At 39.5% G+C, this 17,911-nt stretch overlaps 1 protein-coding gene across 1 annotated transcript in view; it reads right to left on the minus strand.

The window, feature by feature from the left end:
• LOC122811519 (polynucleotide kinase 3'-phosphatase) overlaps positions 1-17,911 on the minus strand; it is an 897,059-nt gene that overhangs the window by 374,282 nt on the left and 504,866 nt on the right. The window contains exons 10-11 of the mRNA XM_044083405.1: positions 14,770-14,840; positions 13,264-13,356 (exon numbers count right to left, since the gene is read on the minus strand). Coding sequence (XP_043939340.1) covers positions 13,264-13,356; positions 14,770-14,840 — 164 coding nt within the window. The remainder of the gene's footprint in view (positions 1-13,263; positions 13,357-14,769; positions 14,841-17,911) is intronic.

Below are 17,911 nucleotides of genomic sequence, written 5' to 3' on the forward strand. Positions count from 1 at the left end.
ATGACATCAAGGACATATTAAATAAGAATTGCTTTATTTTTACAGAAGATCAAGAATTGTTAAAAAATGTGGGGGTAAAGCCATGTGCTGTATATAAAAAAAGATGCTTGTTTTAAAAATTTACTTGAACAAAACACAGAGTTATAAAACCTATGGAAAAGGATGACCAAATGTGGTCATTGTACACAGTGTTCCAGTATTTTTGAAACGGACACCTTACATATTCCACATTATGGTCTAATACATTTGAACCATAGGTTGAATTTTAACAGCACTTTTGTAGTTTATGTAGCCTTATGTCAGTCCTGTGAAGGATTTTATATAGGGAAGACTAAAAAGGCTTTCAAAGTGTGTGTATACCAACACAATTATGATGTTAAAAAAGCCAATGAAAAAAATGCATTGGCACTGCACAAGGAAAATCCTGATCATAGCTTTAAATTTATTGCCTTTGACCAAGTTGTTCTTAACAATGGGGGTGGGGGTCCACGAGAACTGTTTCTCGAATTTAGAGAATGCATGTGGCAATGCCAACAACCCCCCTAGGTTGAATGATATTATTTCCCCCTCTAGTTATTTAAAACTGAAAGCTGAATTTTATCTTTGATAATTTTGTAATGTTTTAACTTGCACAGCAAATAAGGAAAGTAGGGGAAAATGTGATCAATGTATGTTTATAATGCATCTTTTTATACTGTCTTAGTGTATCAACAGTAAGCCGGATTGATGTTTGTTATTTATTTATACATATGGGTTACTGTGAAGAACAAACACTATTGTAGTTTGTTTTGTCTTGCAATTTTTTTTTATTATTTCTTAATCAAGTTACACATATATTTCAATGTTTAGTTTTAAAACATAGTGTTGCAATACAACCTGAATCCTGTAGAGGCAAGATAGCTTGAGAAACAGTGTTGTAATACAATTTGAATCCTGTAGAGGAAATTAATTGTGGTTATGTGGTGGTGCCTGGCTTTTAAAAGGAAGTGATGTCAATGTTTTATGTAATCTGATGAAGTCAAGTGTATCTACTGATGAAAGCGCTCATTAAAAGAGTATTTTTCTACATATTTGTGGCAGTTTTTCTTATTTTCATATTCATAGATATATATATATATAAATTATATGTGTGTGTGTGTGTGTGTGTGTGTGTGTATATATATATATATATATATATATATATAAATTATATATATATATATATATATATATATATATATATATATATATATATATATATATATATATATCTATATATATATATGTATGTGTGTGTGTGTATCTCTCTCTCTATATATATATATATATATATATATATATATATATATATATATATATATATATATATATATATATACACACACACACAAATATATATATACATGCACACACACATGCAGATATTATTTATATAGATATATATGGGTCCCCTTCAGAGTATCAAAATAGCAGAACATCGAACCTCTGATCATCGAGGGCCAGAAGATCGAAGTTCTGCAATATCGAACTCAAAAAGCATCCCTCACACCCCCTGTTACTTAAATATACCAACACTGAGATCGCACTACAGTGAAGAGAATGGTACAGTACAGCACAGAACAAGAAAATGTACTATTCTCTTCACTGTAGTGCAATCCCAGAGTTGGTATATTTAACTAGCAGGGGTGTGGGGGTACAGGGGGGCTTGTCCTCTTCCAAACACTTACAAGAAGACTTTTTATCTTTTATAATTTGTTCTACTTTAATGTTTGATGTTGTAGAACATCGATCATCTCATCCTCGATGATGTGTGGTTCAATGTTCTGCAACTTTGTGTATATTCACTCACACACACACACACACACACACACACACACACACACACACACACACACACACACACACACATTATATATATGGACTCCTATCAGAAGCTTGAGTTTTCAGACACTCAAAATTGATATGGTTGAGACCATATGATCGATTTTCCAAAAACCCGAACTTCAGAAAAGAAAAAAATCTACCTTTTTTTCTACATTTTTACAGGGATGACAAGCCCCTCTGCTCCCCCCACATCCCCTACATACTATATATACCAACTCTGAGATCGTACTACAGTGGGAAAAGGGTAAATTCCCTGATCCTCACTGAACCGTGATCTTTATTAAAAAGCTTAGAGTTTTCAGAAAATCGATCATATGGTCTTGACCATATCAATTTCAAGTTCCTGATAACTCAAGCTTCTGATAGGGACCTATATATATATATATATATATATATATATATATATATATATATATATATATATATATATATATATCTATATCTATATGTGTGTGTGTGTGTATATATATATATATATATATATATATATATATATATATATACACACACACACACACACACACACGTGTGCATCTGAAACTCCACAGCAGCACAACCATGAAGAAAATAAATTACACTGAATTCTGTTACAGTCAATGTTCTGCATTTCAACTACACCATAACTTGCTGTAATTCAGCATACCTACAGTGGTCTGGCTTGTACCTGAAAAGGATTTGAGAACATCCAATATAAGTTAGCAAATAAACAAATTAAAATACAAAATCAATAATCTCTGTTTATTGTCTATTATTTATATATTCAAGTGTAACGCATGCAAATAAACAACAAACACCCCTATCTGCCCACTGAAAAAGAAATGAAATGAGCTTAATGCAGATTATTATAAACTCAGAACAACTTCCCTACTAATATACATACGTATATGTAACTGGTACGGAAACAGAGACTGGTCCACAATACTAGTCTAACCACAGACTTCAAATTCTCTAATAGGCATTCAAGGCACTGTTAAACATTGAGTGTGGTGGACTTGATAGCAAACATTTCTAAGAAATGCTTGTTCCTCTATGTTATATTATATTCACCTGTATAACCACTTGCCTTGTACTAATAATGCTGAAAACTGCTTGACTGGTGGACATGTTTTTGCACTTCTACTTGGGGACCTGTGCTCACCCCCTTTTCTCGTCAGCAGCAAAGGAAATTAACAGCTATCTATCTGCATAGCTAATACAGCTGACGGAAGAAATCTCCTTCAAGACAAAATGAGAAGACATCTATAACTAGTCACTGTCGAATATGAGGTGAAATCTTTAAGACACATTGACCTGGTGCTTGCATATCAGACCAAGCTGAAATGACCACTCACTAGGAAAAGCATTTCAAAAGCTTAAATTCTGGTTCTGTCAAACCAACTGACACAGACTAGATGAGAGACATGTTGATTAAGAAGCTAATGTCACAAGGTGGGGATGGGACTATACATAGCCGGCCTTAGGCATAGGCAAACTAGGCGGCCGCCTAGGGCGCCGCTGTAGCAGGGGCACTTTTCTAGTATTTACTTGGTATAGGTAGACCAGGATGGGGACACCAGATGGTGTGGTAGGGGGCACCATGGAGCCCTTTTGCCTAGGGAACCAGTTGACCTAAGGCCGCTCCTGGGACTATACCACAAATCAGAGATGGATGATTCACTTATTAGTGATCTATAGGTCAAGGAAATTAAATGTCCTAGCAGAAGAGACCAGCTTTGCCACTTAGGACTGCATCTTGGTGAAGTAGATCAAGAGCTGGCTTGGACTTCTTTTACTTGATCACAACACTCACTCCAAGATGTTTGACTACTTTACCTTCATGGTGGAATTATTTATAGCTACAGTCAAAGATGCTTGACACATGCAAGACTCGCTTGGAAATACAGAAGTGAAACAAGAAAGTGATATGTTTAAGCAAAAATGGAGCTCTGCCTTTTACATGGCTAAATAATCACAGTAAGATGCTCCCTAGCAGCCTCCAACTGCTTTAAGAAGTCCATAAGGAGAAGAAAATTAACAAAATCAGTAGAGAGGCTCTCATGAGGAGGTTGCCCTGACACCACAATACTGAAGTGCCAACACTCAAATCAGAGCTGTTCTTGTTGAGGACAGGATTTGAAGGGCTAATAATCACATGGTTTGCCAGGCGGGTCTACTTCACGTTGTCGTAAGCTGACAATATCAAGTCTGATATTGTTGGCACAACATCGAAAGTGAAGAACATCGTGCAAGTAAACAGAAATCTCCGTAAGGGGAGATTTTCCGTTTACCTCAATGTAGTACGGTCTCAGAGTTGGTATATTTAAGTAGGGGGGGTGTGGGGGTGCAGCGGGGCTTGCCCCCTGCCTACGCCATTTAGTTTTTTAATAATGTGCTACAGATGATGCCAGGCTACTATAATGTGAAGAGAAACAACATTAGCCTTTATGCATGGAACTTCAACAGCTGAGAGACGAGGGAAAAATGGGAGGGCGGGGAGTGTGAGTGGTAAAGGAACCTCCTTCATTCCACTGAGTCTGGTTGCATCATCCATGCCTTACAAGGCGCACACACCACAAAATAGAGGAAGCAGAACCTATACAGGAATGTGTTCTCCAAGGCAGCAAACAGGTCAACATCGGGAGTACCTCGTATCCTGTAGATAGCCCAAACAATGTAGTATTAAATCCAAAAACTCTAAAGTAGAGGGTCAAGGTGTCTGCCAAGACATGTCATTCCCTTGAGATAGGGACCACTAATAATAAAATGGACAGGTGATGGCCCAGTTTCATACATGGCTTACATGCAAAATGGGAAGGGGGAAGTCTAACTTGCTTTGTTTAGATACCACACCTCCACGCAACTATCTGATTTCACAATTTGTCAGATTTAGCAGTGCTTTGAGAGCAACTAAGCTTAGGAATACAATCCTCAGGTCAAAAAGAAAGGACTAGAGACTTAAAAGGCCACGGCATCATAGAAATTAAACAGCATTCAAAAGAGTCATGCAACATTTATGTCTTGACAGTTCCCACACTAGACAGTACCTTCCCTCTCAAGGAGGACCAGGCCAGTCTTGCTCAAGGTGAATTTATAAATATCCATCCTATTATCCAGGTCCCCTTTGAAGGAAGACTTGTTACACTGTCACACCAAATTAAAGCACATGAGCATAACAGGCGGGTCCCAAGATAGTCTTTTGACAATAGGTAATAAAGTCTGCTGACACACCCCAAAAGGTCTGTGTGAGAAGCGATACACTAGCTCAACAGCTCATCATATGAAAGGTTGCATACCTGATTTGAAGACTTAAACTGCTAAAATCCTTACTGAATAAGACATCCCTCCAAATGTTTGAAAACCAGGAAAAAGCAGGATGTGAAACCTCTTACTCCTGTTCTCCTAGCAAAAGAGGGTCTAGGAAACATTTATACATAGTACATAACATATTAGCAACTCCCATGACAATAACTCATCTGACAGACAAGGATACCCATGTGGTGGCCTAAACAATTGCAGAATAAAACCTCTTTCTCTCATACCATTATAAACCTGTACAATATGAAGGCATACTTGGTTGTGGCAAACCCAGGGGTACTGCCTACCCATCAGTGAAACCTGACGGGGACAGTCAGAACTGCTGAGGGGCTGACTGTGTAGAAATTCTCTTAGCAGTCCTTGATAGTTTACTGGCATTTAGCACAACTAATACACTAAATGGCTCTTCTGGGGCAACTGGCTACCTTGTTTCCCCTAAATGACCAAGAATGTTTAGCAAAGGAAAAATGGGAAGAATTTTTTCTAGGTCTTTTCTTCCTCAGTGGTGCTCGAAACATCAGCCAGCTTATGACAGACACCTTTATCCAAATAACCAGAAGGACCAGGCAAGGGAACAGTATACCAGGCAGAAGCAGTCACATGGAAGGAGAACTGCAGAGCAGTTCCTCTGCAGTGTCTTTATTAGTGCTTCCCTGACATATTTTGTATGCATTCTATCCCCTCCTCTCCAAGGCAGTCTGATGACTGCCACTGTATCTCAGGCTTGCAAACTTCTGCACACCTCCCTAACCTACTGTTAGTGATGCTGCTAGGTGAAGATGCATGTTTTGTCTTACATCCTTGTCTGCTACAATACTGACACTCAATAGAAAATGGGTGTTATGAAGCATGCTGTATAACAGCCAAAGCATTTTGCTGTTAAGGTGACTTTTGAAAGCCTTTTCATAGTATGTTCAGTCACTTTGGTGTGTAGACAGTGTAATGCGCCAATTACAGACATAAAAACATAACACACACACTATATTCTGAAACACTGGTATAGTGCTGGATGGAAACTATGTAAATGCCTCATCATAAAGTATAGAACAACATACACTGCGAATTACTGATCTAGGATGGCACTGTTACTTCTGTGTGTGGAACAAGCCAACCACAAATATTTTACTTAGCACCATTAATTCCTTCTGAAAAAAGTGCAAGTCTTTATAAATTTGGCTGCTTAGTACAATATTGTCTCCCTGCGATGAAAATTAAAAAAAAAAAAAGATAAAGAAAATAGTGACTCACTTTTAAGTCAGTCCTAATTTGCTTTTCACCTTGTTTTGGCAGGTAACAGTACAAATTTAACTGAACCCATTTTGTAATTAAACTGCTACGTTATACATAATGGCAACACATACAGTCTGTGTACTCCTTTTAAGTAGGCAGCTTTTATTGTTTAAACACACACACACACACACACACACACACACACACACACACACACACACACACACACACACACACACACCATCAACAGACAACTGTCCTAGTGCAAAAAGAGAATGAATGAGGGACACAGCACTATGTATTAGTACATACAACTCAAAGAGAAAGGAAAACACTGACATTTGTCTGCGGATTGAAAATAGAACCCCCACCACTCCTTAGGGTTATCACTGCCACCAGATCAACAAAGAATCTCTGGACAGTTAGTTACCTGGTTTCCCACAAGAGTGGCAGAAAGTAAGGCAACACTGTCCTATGTGTGGGAATTGAACCCTGGATCCCTGCATTTTCTACGGATGTCACTGCCAATGGACCAATAAGGAGTCTCTTGACAATTAGGTACTCTGTTTCCCCTAATAGCAGTTGTTTCTTCTTTCATCTAGGAAACCACCATGATGCTCATTATTTTGAACACAAGAAAACAATGCAGAACAACCAATTAAGCTGGTTCTGTACTAACAATTCAACAAGAAAGAAAAGCCATGACACTGTGGGGACTGAGTACTCTTTCTGCTTGCTACCCACGCCAGGCATGCATCATCCCCACCTACGTCAGACTCCTGATCAAAATGGATTAAGAAGCCTGGTTAAGACCTTTACAAGCTGTTGCTGTAAGGACACAGAACCCATCTCTATTTTCCTAAAGTTATCCTTGAAAGGTTTCTGCGTTTAAATGAATATTTGAAAAGTAGAATTGGAATACTGGAGCACAAACAAATAAAAAAATAAATAAATAAAACTGAAATATTCATTGGAAGTTCACTTAAGAGTAGTTTATCACATATATGGTATCAAAAGGTCAAACAAATGTTCTAAAATGCATCACAAAATCTTTGATCCACAACCTAGAACAATTACTTCCTCCAGCAAAGTAAATATACTTATGGAAAAATCAATCACATTTTCATAGAAAATCTTCTGCCCTGGAGAGTATAAGGGAGGGAGAAAAGAGGGAATACATTGGCTTTATAAACAGATTAAATTTTACTATTAGAATGTTTATAACTACACATACCAAGTGATATGCAGTGGTAAAAGAAATGCTGACGTACCTTGTACTGCTATGTTTTTGAAATGTATATTGTCATACACTCCTGTGCATAACCAAAATGCTATTTTTCTGTTGTGCTTTTCATCATAATGGCCCATTCAATATGACAAAGTAATGCATGGGTGCTGCAAGGGTGCTATGGCCAAAAGACAATTTTTGCTAAGGGTGTCTTGGTAAGAAAACATTGAGGCACTTCTGCTACAGGTAACCCTTTTAAATGATCATTACACAAGTCCTCAACCTCTGATAACAGAAGATGAATATGATGGTGACTTCAAGCTTCTCTCTTCAAAAATATCAAGACAAAAACAGTGCTGCTTGCAGCAACCACTAATGAGCTCTAATCCCACATAAAAAAGGCAGCTTCTGTGGAGTTCTTAACTTTCATTGTGGGATCTTGGGGAATTACAAACTCTGCAGGGATGTCATGCAGGGTGATATAGAAACTGAACAATGGGAGCTCATGATTTCAAGACGACGCTAAAAAGTTACAATAGACATGGAAACTAGTGTTTCAACCACTACAGAGAGCCCTCAAAGTAAGATCAACGTACAGATTGTTGGTCAACATGTCATGGTTGCAAACTTAGCATATGAATTAATCCTAAGCCCAGGGGATTCCTGAACTCACAACCCAGATCCCTGGGCCAGGGGCTCCCCAACTTATAACTCAGTCCTCTAGTTACGTTTTGTTCATAAAAAGTAGAAAAGATGTTCAATGAGAAAAACATCCTGTTTTGGTAACTGCAAAACCTCACTATAGTGTGCAGAGCTCAACTTCCAATACAATATAAGCAGAATGAAAAATTAAGTTGAAGGAAATGCAATGCTGCACAGTATGGCAAGGTATGGTACCTTTCATGCTTTTGATTAAAGGCATTTTCAAAAGATTTTTCAAGCATTTATGGGCAGATAGCTAATCACCTGAGCTGTGCTGCTAGAATGATACATTCAAGACAAATTTTTTTTTTTAAGCAACAGTTCAAAATACAAAGAAAACACTAAAAACGTCATTCATTTGCTGTCATTACCTCACTTAGCAAAAATTCTGGAAAGTGGGAACCCAGAGTGAGTCAGGAATCCAGGACCGCATGCTGGTGTCACACACACACACACACACACACACACACACACACACACACACACACACACACACACACACGCAAATCTGGAATGTCACTTGCCTATAGGACAAAGGAAAAAAAATGGAGACTTTGAGAAAAAAAATATGCGGAGAGAAAGGAAGAAGAAAAACTCCTAAGAGAAGGCACCCCAGTTGGAGATGAAATCATACAGATGTGCAATATGCAGCAGTGGCAGTAACAGAATAAAGGGCAATTTACATGCTGGAACTGTAAAAAAAAGATCAGATATGTATGAACAGGTGAGAAGAGTTTAACCCAGTCAAAAGCTATATGATGCAAAGAATTGTGGCAAGTGCAGACAAATGCAAGATACTGCAAATGTGCGACTTTGGTGTACAACATCAGCTGGGGACAGTGGAATTGGCAAAAGAACAGATAACAATATCTGGAAATACTGGTCTCACCGGAAATGGATCATCATGTGATGAGCTGGAAGGCAACAGAGGTAGCCAACAGAAAGCTTAGGCACATCTTCAGGGGGTGCAGAATCATTGTTCTAGGGTCTGGTAAGCCATCATTATGAGTCCTCCGTGCAGCTCTGCAGGCCATACAAGGACAGAGAAAGGTATGACGGTGCTGGATGGAGTCCAGTGCAAAGTCATAATGCAGATGCAGTAGTGGGAGGGAAAAGGCTATAACAAAAAAACTAAAAGATGGCACAGCATTATAGGAATTCATAAAATCATATCACATAACAGTGGATGGGCCATCCTGAATAGGAAAGACTAGGAGGAGGGAGGAGAAACAGGTAGCAGAATGTATAAGCCACTCTCTCTTTGGATCTTCTAAAGTACTTCTTCATGGAGAGGGATGTGGACCTCTACAAAGGCTACTAAAATGGGTGATGAAAAGGGAAGCCACAAAAACATTCAGGATAGCATTAGGCAGACGGAGAAAAGGTGACAGCGGAGGCAAGGATGAAGTCGGTGTAGACTTGTGAATGCACTTAAAAGACAAAGGACAGATGTACTGTGTCCTTCTGCCAGCAACCATATGTAATGTAATACAATGTAAAAATATGAATCTTACCATAAAGGTATCTAAGCTGAAATGAAGCAAAAAGAAAAAAACCCTGCAGTATTACATACAACTGTTTCATATAAAGGTCACAAAAATACAGTTCTGCCCCCACTTAACTGCACTTCCAATGTGCTAGTATGTTTTAAAAAATGCCTCAGAATTCAAAACAACTGTTAAGTATTTTCATCCCTGATGTACTCAAACACTAGGCCTACATGTGATCATGTTAACATCTATTCATAGGTAGGTACTAGGCTATCGGCCCAAGGGCCTACATAAGCCTAGCCAGCAAGGTACCATAGCTTACACCATCCAAGAAAGTTGTTTTCCTGTGCAACTGTCCAGCAGAGACACAGAAGTGATCCCCGGGGTGTATTTCCTATTTCCCATCCACTCATCAAGATTTTTCTTGAAGAGTGCTAATGAAGAACTTTGCTTGACATAGATGGGTAGCTTATTCCAGAGTATAGGAAGTCTTTGGGACAGGAATCTATCCCTCCAGCGTGTCCTGTTTATTGTGGTGAAAAGTTTTAGGTCCCTAGAGAATGTAGCTTGGAGGGATTGGGATTTCTTTAGGTGTAGCATGTCCAATAGCTTTGGGTTTGACATAGCTTTATATGTTAGGCAGAGATCACCTCGGAGTAGGCGATGCTATGGAGTAAAGCTGGAGTTTTTTGAGGCGGTCAGTGTAGGGCATTTGTTTGAGGCCAGTAATCCTCTTTGTGAGCTACTTCTGTGGCCTTTCCAGCTGCTGCAGATGTCTTGTGAGGTACATTCCAAAAGGGGCATTGCACTCTATAATGGGTCTAATGAGTGACGAGTAGAGGGGGAACAATGACCTCTTTTTTCCTGGATGAGAACCCTTTTATGATGAGGTGTGCCACGTAGAAGGACTTCCTGACTACTGTGGCGATGTGACTATCAAAGGATAGACTACTGTCTACCTGGGTCCCAAGGTCTCATCACGCATTCGGTGTTAAGTAGATTGCAGCCTATGTGGTAGTTCATGGGTACAGAGTTTTTACCAAAGGGGATGACACTGCACTTTTTGGCATTGAGCTTGAGGCCATGGCTCTGACACCAGGCATCTGTCTCAGTGAGGCCCTTCTGTAGGAAGTCCACATCATTTGGGGACTTGACTATGGCACCTAGTTTGCAGTCATCTGCGAACTTAGTTAGCCAGATGACTTCTGTGTTAGCCTGTACTTCAGAGAAGTAGATACCAAACAGGAGAGGTCCCAGGACGGAACCCTGTGGCACTCCACTTGTCACTGCCTTCAGGTCAGATTTGGAGTCTGCAACTTTTACAGTGTGGGTTCTGTCAGTGAGCCAGTTGGCAACCCATCTTGTGACGTAGGGATTTATACCTAGTTTAGTGAGTTTAGCTATAATTCCAGAATGGGGGATGGTGTCGAAAGCCTTGGCGAGGTCAAGATAGGCTGTGTGAACCACCTTACCCTCATCCACGGCTTAGGTGACTGCCTCAAAGAAGTTGATCAGGTTCAGGAGGCATGATCTGCCTTTCACAAACCTGAACTGGGTGGGATCCAGAGTTTGGAGGTTACCAATGTCTTTGTTTATGAGTTCCATGATGATACGTTCCATGGCCTTGCAGACCAGGCTTGTCAGGCTAATAGGTCGATAGTTTCCGGGATCAGTGGTGGCTCCCCCTTTGTGGAGTGGGATAACTGTTGCAGTGCGCCATTCAGTGGGCACAAAGCCTGATGCGAGGCTATTATGGAACATGGTGCTTAAGTGGGGAGCCAGTTCGTTCTGAAGTTCGTGTAAAACGCAGCCTGGGATGTTGTCCGGTCCTCCCATGGATGCTGTGTTTTTGGCTTGAGAGAGTGCAGCTTTTACCTTCATAGTTGTGATTACAGGGACTCTGCATTCTTCCTGTATAGATATGGGCCCTTTAGGTTGTGAGAGGGGGGTAAAGTTAGCACTAAACTGATCTGCCAGGATGTTGGCAATATCAGTTGGTTCTGTAATTTTCGTGCCTTTGTGCTGTAACTCAGAGCAGATCTGGGTGTTGCCATCTAGATTCTTGACATAGCTATAGAATGCTTTCTGGTTGTCCTTGGACTTAGTGGCAATTTTTTTTTCATAGCTAGCTTTGGAGGATCTTATAAGGGATCTCAGCTTCTTACTGAGACTGACCAGGGAGCTCCTCCACTCATGGGATTTTACTCTCTTTTGCAACAGTTTCTTCCTTCTGTTGTACAGTTTGTTTATGGCAGGGGACCACCAGATTGGCTTCCTTTTTTTTTTTTTGGAGGATAGTGTCTTGATTCTGTTTGGGATAGCACAATACATGCACTCGTGTAAGTGCTTAAACAGTGCATCTGTGTAGGATTCAGCAGTTGCAACTGTATTGTCCATCTGCATGGGTGTCATGAAGTTCACCACTTCTGTCTAAAGAAGCATGAAGTTGGCTTTGGAGAAATTTTTTACCATGGTTTCCTTAATGGGGGGTGGGGGCGGGATGTGGATATCAAGGGTGATAAGCTTATGGTCAGATCGGACCAATGAGGAGTTGACTTCAGGTGTGTAACACCGGTCACTCATGTTGGTAATAACTAGGTCTAGGATATTGTTGCCCCTGGTGGGGGTGTGGATAAGTTGATCTAGGGCATTGGAGTTTATGAATTCCAGAAAGCGTTGAGCTAAGGAGTTGGTACACAAGTTTTCCCAGTTAATGGTGGGGTAGTTGAAGTCGCCCATTATTAGGGTGTTTGGCTGAACCCTAATATTTTCCAGTACATCAAGAAAAGAGGAGTGGGAATCCTGGGGCATGGTGGGGGATCTGTAGCAAGCTACAATTTGGATTGCAGTTTTGCCCAGAGTTAGTTGCACTTGGATAACCTCAGATGCATTATGCTGGGCAACTAGCCTGGAGGTGTGGATATCCTTAATGAATATGGACACACCTCTGCCTTTGGTGTTTCGGTCCAGGTTACATGGCTGAAAAGTGTGGTATGAGTTACAGCCTGGTAGTGCCTGGTAGTGTATTCATTTTGTTAGTCATTATAACTTGCGCAAAACTCAAAATAGTGAATTTCAATTCAAAAGCAAAGGATTTAAAATTACATTCTAAATTCTATCTTGACACATTTATTTGGCTCTTACACACTTTTGGTTCCTTTTTTTCAGAATCCCACTAACAAGGCAACATAAATCAAAGTCTACTATTTGGCAAGTAAATGTGTGATGTACTTCACCCAATGTATCTAGTGTGACCCATGAACTCTCTTCATTTTAGTAACTTGCTTAAAGGATACAGAATACAGAAATTAACAATCTAGGATAACAGCAGGACATTTGGTGGATGTAAGAAATGTATTCAAAGGTGACAACTCTCAGGTTTTTGTCTGTGTGTCACACACAACACCTATGTCAAAAAAAAATTAAAAAGGGAACAATTAATAGTGCGATACATACTGGATCAAACTCCGGAAATGAAAACTGTGCAGGCTTCCATCCCAAGAAAAATTCTTCAGGTGTAAAGAAATCCAGGCCAATATTCAAGGCAAACTGAAAAACAATTAAATAAATATTTTATCAATGAGAACAAACATTACTAAATGAAACATTCCATAATAAGCAGTGTGGAACTCTGGGTTTCATTACCTGGACTGATGAGAAGTCTGAAAAAGTCATCTCAACTTCCAACATATTTTATCACTTGCACACTAAAGTACAGTCTTTTCCAAACAAACTGGACGATGGCAAACAGTACTTTACAAAACTGAAATACTGGTGAAAATTACCATACAACCAAGGTCAGTGGGCTTAACTGCTGATTGTGTGTGTGTATCTAGGGGGTCAGCAACTGAAAGAAAGGTAGTTGGAGTACCTTTACTTCATTAGCAAGTATTTACTAAAGGAGCATTATGTCAAATAAACTTCACATGTCTTGCTGTCTTGGAAGCTGTTATCAAGTGGATCAGTGAACACAATATAGACAGTATAATGTGTCCAGCAAAAAAAGTCTGTCCAGTCACTGAAAAAAAATTAAAGCTGCACATTACATTTCTATATTTGTCAAGGTCAGACTTTCAGTTTCCTTTTTTCCAAAACCATCTCGCAAGTATTTTTGTAAGTAGCCACACCTGGCTCTATTCTATGTCACCATCATGTACTTCCCAAAGGTGCAAGAATATAAAGCCACTGTTGTTGTGGCTTAGAACAGCCTTGAGGTGTAAAAACTTTTCATGTTATGTGCATTCAGGTCTGTGACTTTAACAGGCTTTAAAACAAAGTTTCATACAAGATGCATGCAATATACAGGCCAAATGCAAAAGAAACATAGAAAAATGAATTACTAAAGGACAGGTGACAGAAGATGGCACTAAGAAAAACTTATTTCAGTATAAGGACAATCATTATAAAGGTGCCTGCAATGTTTTTGCACTAGACACAAGAGATTAGCACTAGTCTGAGCTCTTCCATTTCATCATAATCGTTCACATTTGATGGACTAGCCCACCAATTCTCCTTTTCAACACGAAAAGTTACACTGCAGCTCTCAGAAAGAAAGAAGAAATGGAAATTAAATCTGCACTGGAAAAGGCACCAATGACAAAGAAACAAACCTGTATTTAGGCAAACCTGAAGATGGACAAAAGCAAGAACACTGAATGCAAAATGCAAAAAGTCCTGGGCAAGAAAAATGGAGGGACAGACAACATAAAAACAGAAAACACACAATAGTATCACCATGTCTGATGATGTAAAGGCAGATAAATCTCTGCAGCAATTCACTGGGTTGCTGAGCAGAAATACAAGACACAACTCACAAGTCAGCTGACAATAGCTGTAAACACTCCTGTTTAAAATACAGTTTTGTGTCAAGTTCTGGAATAATTTATGACCACAACGCAATGCAGTCCTTAAATTTCAGCTGCCTAACATCAAAAGCAATAAACTAATTGTGGATTTACTTACTAATCGATCACTGCAGGAAAAATCTTTCTTCGGATGACCAGGAGCCCAGTTTGGTGGCCTTCCAGCTGCATCTGTGGAACATGTATGTTTTCATCAGTAAATGTGTAAAACAAATATTTGAAATTTCTTGGTCCTTGTACAGCAGCACACAGTGTAAATGAAAAAAAAAAACACTCTCCCTGCAAGTATGTTTAATGGAAGTACCACTATAACTGCCCTGACCACTGTCCTCTCCTTGATGGGCATGTACTACAACACCACAACAATATTCAGCCATCTGGAAATGGCATGCCAGTTTTCCTTTCCAACACAAAAAAGTTACACTGCAGCTCTCAGCAACTTTCACAAGAAGCACCTTTTACCGTTCTACAGGCCATCAGCTTTTGGGCTCAGCATGTTTCATTCAGCCACCCAAGCAAGGAATTCCCCAAGACTCAGCCAGAAGCTTTCTTAATGTATTTTCATCTTCCTGCTTTTTCTAATCATTGTTGATTACAGGTTCATAGTGAAATTTCAAGTTCAGGATATGAGTTTACTGAGAAGAAGTGTTAATTGCTATCAATCCCCATTGGTATTTTATATCTTCCAATTAATTTTCAACAGCACTTTGTGCTTTCATATCATACTAATAAAATGAAGAAGTGGACTATCATACTGATGAAAACATTTTGCTGCAAGCAAACATGTCTAGGTTTGAATCATTATCTGATCCAACAAGCACAGTGGGAGAATTGACATGTCATAGTGTTTTTATATTTCTGAAAACATGCACAAGTTTTACTGATGATAGTTTTCATTTCATCAGGGGAGATGCAAATATTGAAAGAATGTCAGAAATATTTAAATTGCACAATAAATTGTCTGTGATTCAGTAACAACCACCTAATATATTCTGCAAGCTTTGGAAATCCTGGTCAGAATCATGGGATATGAAAATTGAGACCACTGAACTCCTGGGGTCCACTGAAGTGTAGTCATGTAAAACTTCATGAAAAGTACCATGGAATGGATGCTGCCATATGCCCTAAAGCAGTGAGGCAAATGACAGCTTTTATTGTTGCTGATGGAAAGGATGTTGTTCATGAATTCTGCAGTTGAGACATATCCAGCTGAGACTTTGCAATACTCACTATTACTCCTAAGGATTCAAAGGTTAACGAAAAGGGGCTTCCACACAGCTGTCAGTATTCCCAAAGATGGAACACTGATCCAGGCAGGGAAATCCCTTCACATCTTCTAACCACACAAGCATTTTGAAAACGGGCTGCACAGTGACCATACAAAAGGTTTTAGGGGGAATAAACTGATTTAGACCACTCAAGTTGAGAATGGACCCAAGTTTTTTTTTTTTTTTGGGGGGGGGGGCCTTCAGGATGGATGGAACCTTTAGGATGTTTTTTTTTCTTTTCTAACTAGTTCAAGACCTCTCTTCCTGTTGCACATTTTTACTGGAGTAAAATGTTGGAAAACAGCACAGAGCAGGTTAAGGAAAGGGTGTGGAATAAGACTGTACATGACCTAGAAATTACAACCTTTATCCAACTTTTCCTGTGTGATGGAAAGCCGCACAGCCATGTGGAAAAACAAACAGCCCCTGACTGCCACCAGGGTAAGATAGTTGGGCAAAACCACATACATTAGACTGCTGACCTCTTGAAGGACTGTGAATTTTCTGCTCCTGCTAATTACCTCTACCTCTGGACAGGTGTCCATTCTGCAGTCATCATCACCAAACCCCTTTTCCTGTTTTCTACATGGGGTAGGGGTGTTGTTCTAACTATTGCCATCTCCCTCAATGCCACAATCCTGCCTTCTTTGACACTCATGCCCAAAAAAGTGACAGACTCTAAATACACTGGATATAAATAAACTTTTAATCGTAGCCGATTATACACCTGGTATAAATGCTTCTGTTAGCATTAAACCAGTCTTGAAATTTAAACAAATGTGTTCACGCTGACAGTGAGATTTGAATATTTATTCTTTAGTATTTATCATGTCTATAATTTTTTTTGGCTTTTCTTGACTGATTTTTTAATTGCTTGCTAACTAATTTTATTTTCTATTGAGTGGGCTGTATCTTGTGATTTTTAACTGACTGCATTTAAGGACTGGTTCTTAATTCTGATGCAATTTCACACTGAAGAAGGAATATTTTCTGAAAGCTTTGTGGTTATGATTAAACATTTATTTATATTCAGCATATTCAGAGTCCATTAGATTTTGGACATAGTGTGTTTTAGTACATTGACTCAGAGTTATGGTGATTTTTTATCCTGTTTTGCTGTGGTTCTTTGACACTCATGCCTGACTGCCGCAGATCTTCTCTCACACAATCCATCCACCTGTTTGCTGGATGCCCTCGTTTCCTCTTACCTTCTTCCTGTCTGTCCTAAATATTCTTCACCAGATTCTCTTTTCTTTTCTGCACGTGCTCGAACTACAGTAATCTGCTCTCTTTGCAATTGGAGCTACTTTGGCTTCTGCTCTTATAACCTCCTTTCTTCACCTGTCCCACAGTGTGCATCCTACCACCCTTTCTCAACTACTTAATTTCCAGCACCTACAGCTTTCTCATCTGCTCTGCCTTTACTGCCCAGGTTTCTCTACCATGCAGTAGTACTGGTTGTGCCATTGTTTTGTACACTTTACTTTTCATCATCTTTGGCATTCTTCTGTCACACACTACACCTGACACTCTATGCCAACTAGATGCAGCCCCTCTGACTTTAGATTTGACCACTTCATTTACACTTCCCTTCTCCTCAACCACCCCTCCCAGGCACTTGAAGCTGTTAACCTGTTCTATTATCTTTTCTTTTATCTCAATTCTCAGTTCCTTCTGACTTCTCCAATTTGCTGCCATTATCACTGTCTGATCTGTACTGAGTTTTATCCCATGTGCCTTCAGTTTTGCATTCCATTTTCCTATCCTTTGCTGATGTTCTTGCTCAGAGACTCCCTGTAATGCCACATCGTCTGCATTCATCAACTTTGTTGATCTGTCCTCTCTGACCTGTTAGCTAATGTAATCCATCACCAGTATGAACAGCAGTGGGCTCAAAGATGAACCCTGATGCACACTCACTCCCACTGGCAACTCCTTAGTGAGACCAAACACTGTTCATACTTGAGTCATTGG

This window comes from Protopterus annectens, chromosome 9.part0 (genome assembly GCF_019279795.1).
Source record: "Protopterus annectens isolate FY-2018-M chromosome 9.part0, PAN1.0, whole genome shotgun sequence".
Lineage (NCBI taxonomy): Eukaryota > Metazoa > Chordata > Ceratodontiformes > Protopteridae > Protopterus > Protopterus annectens.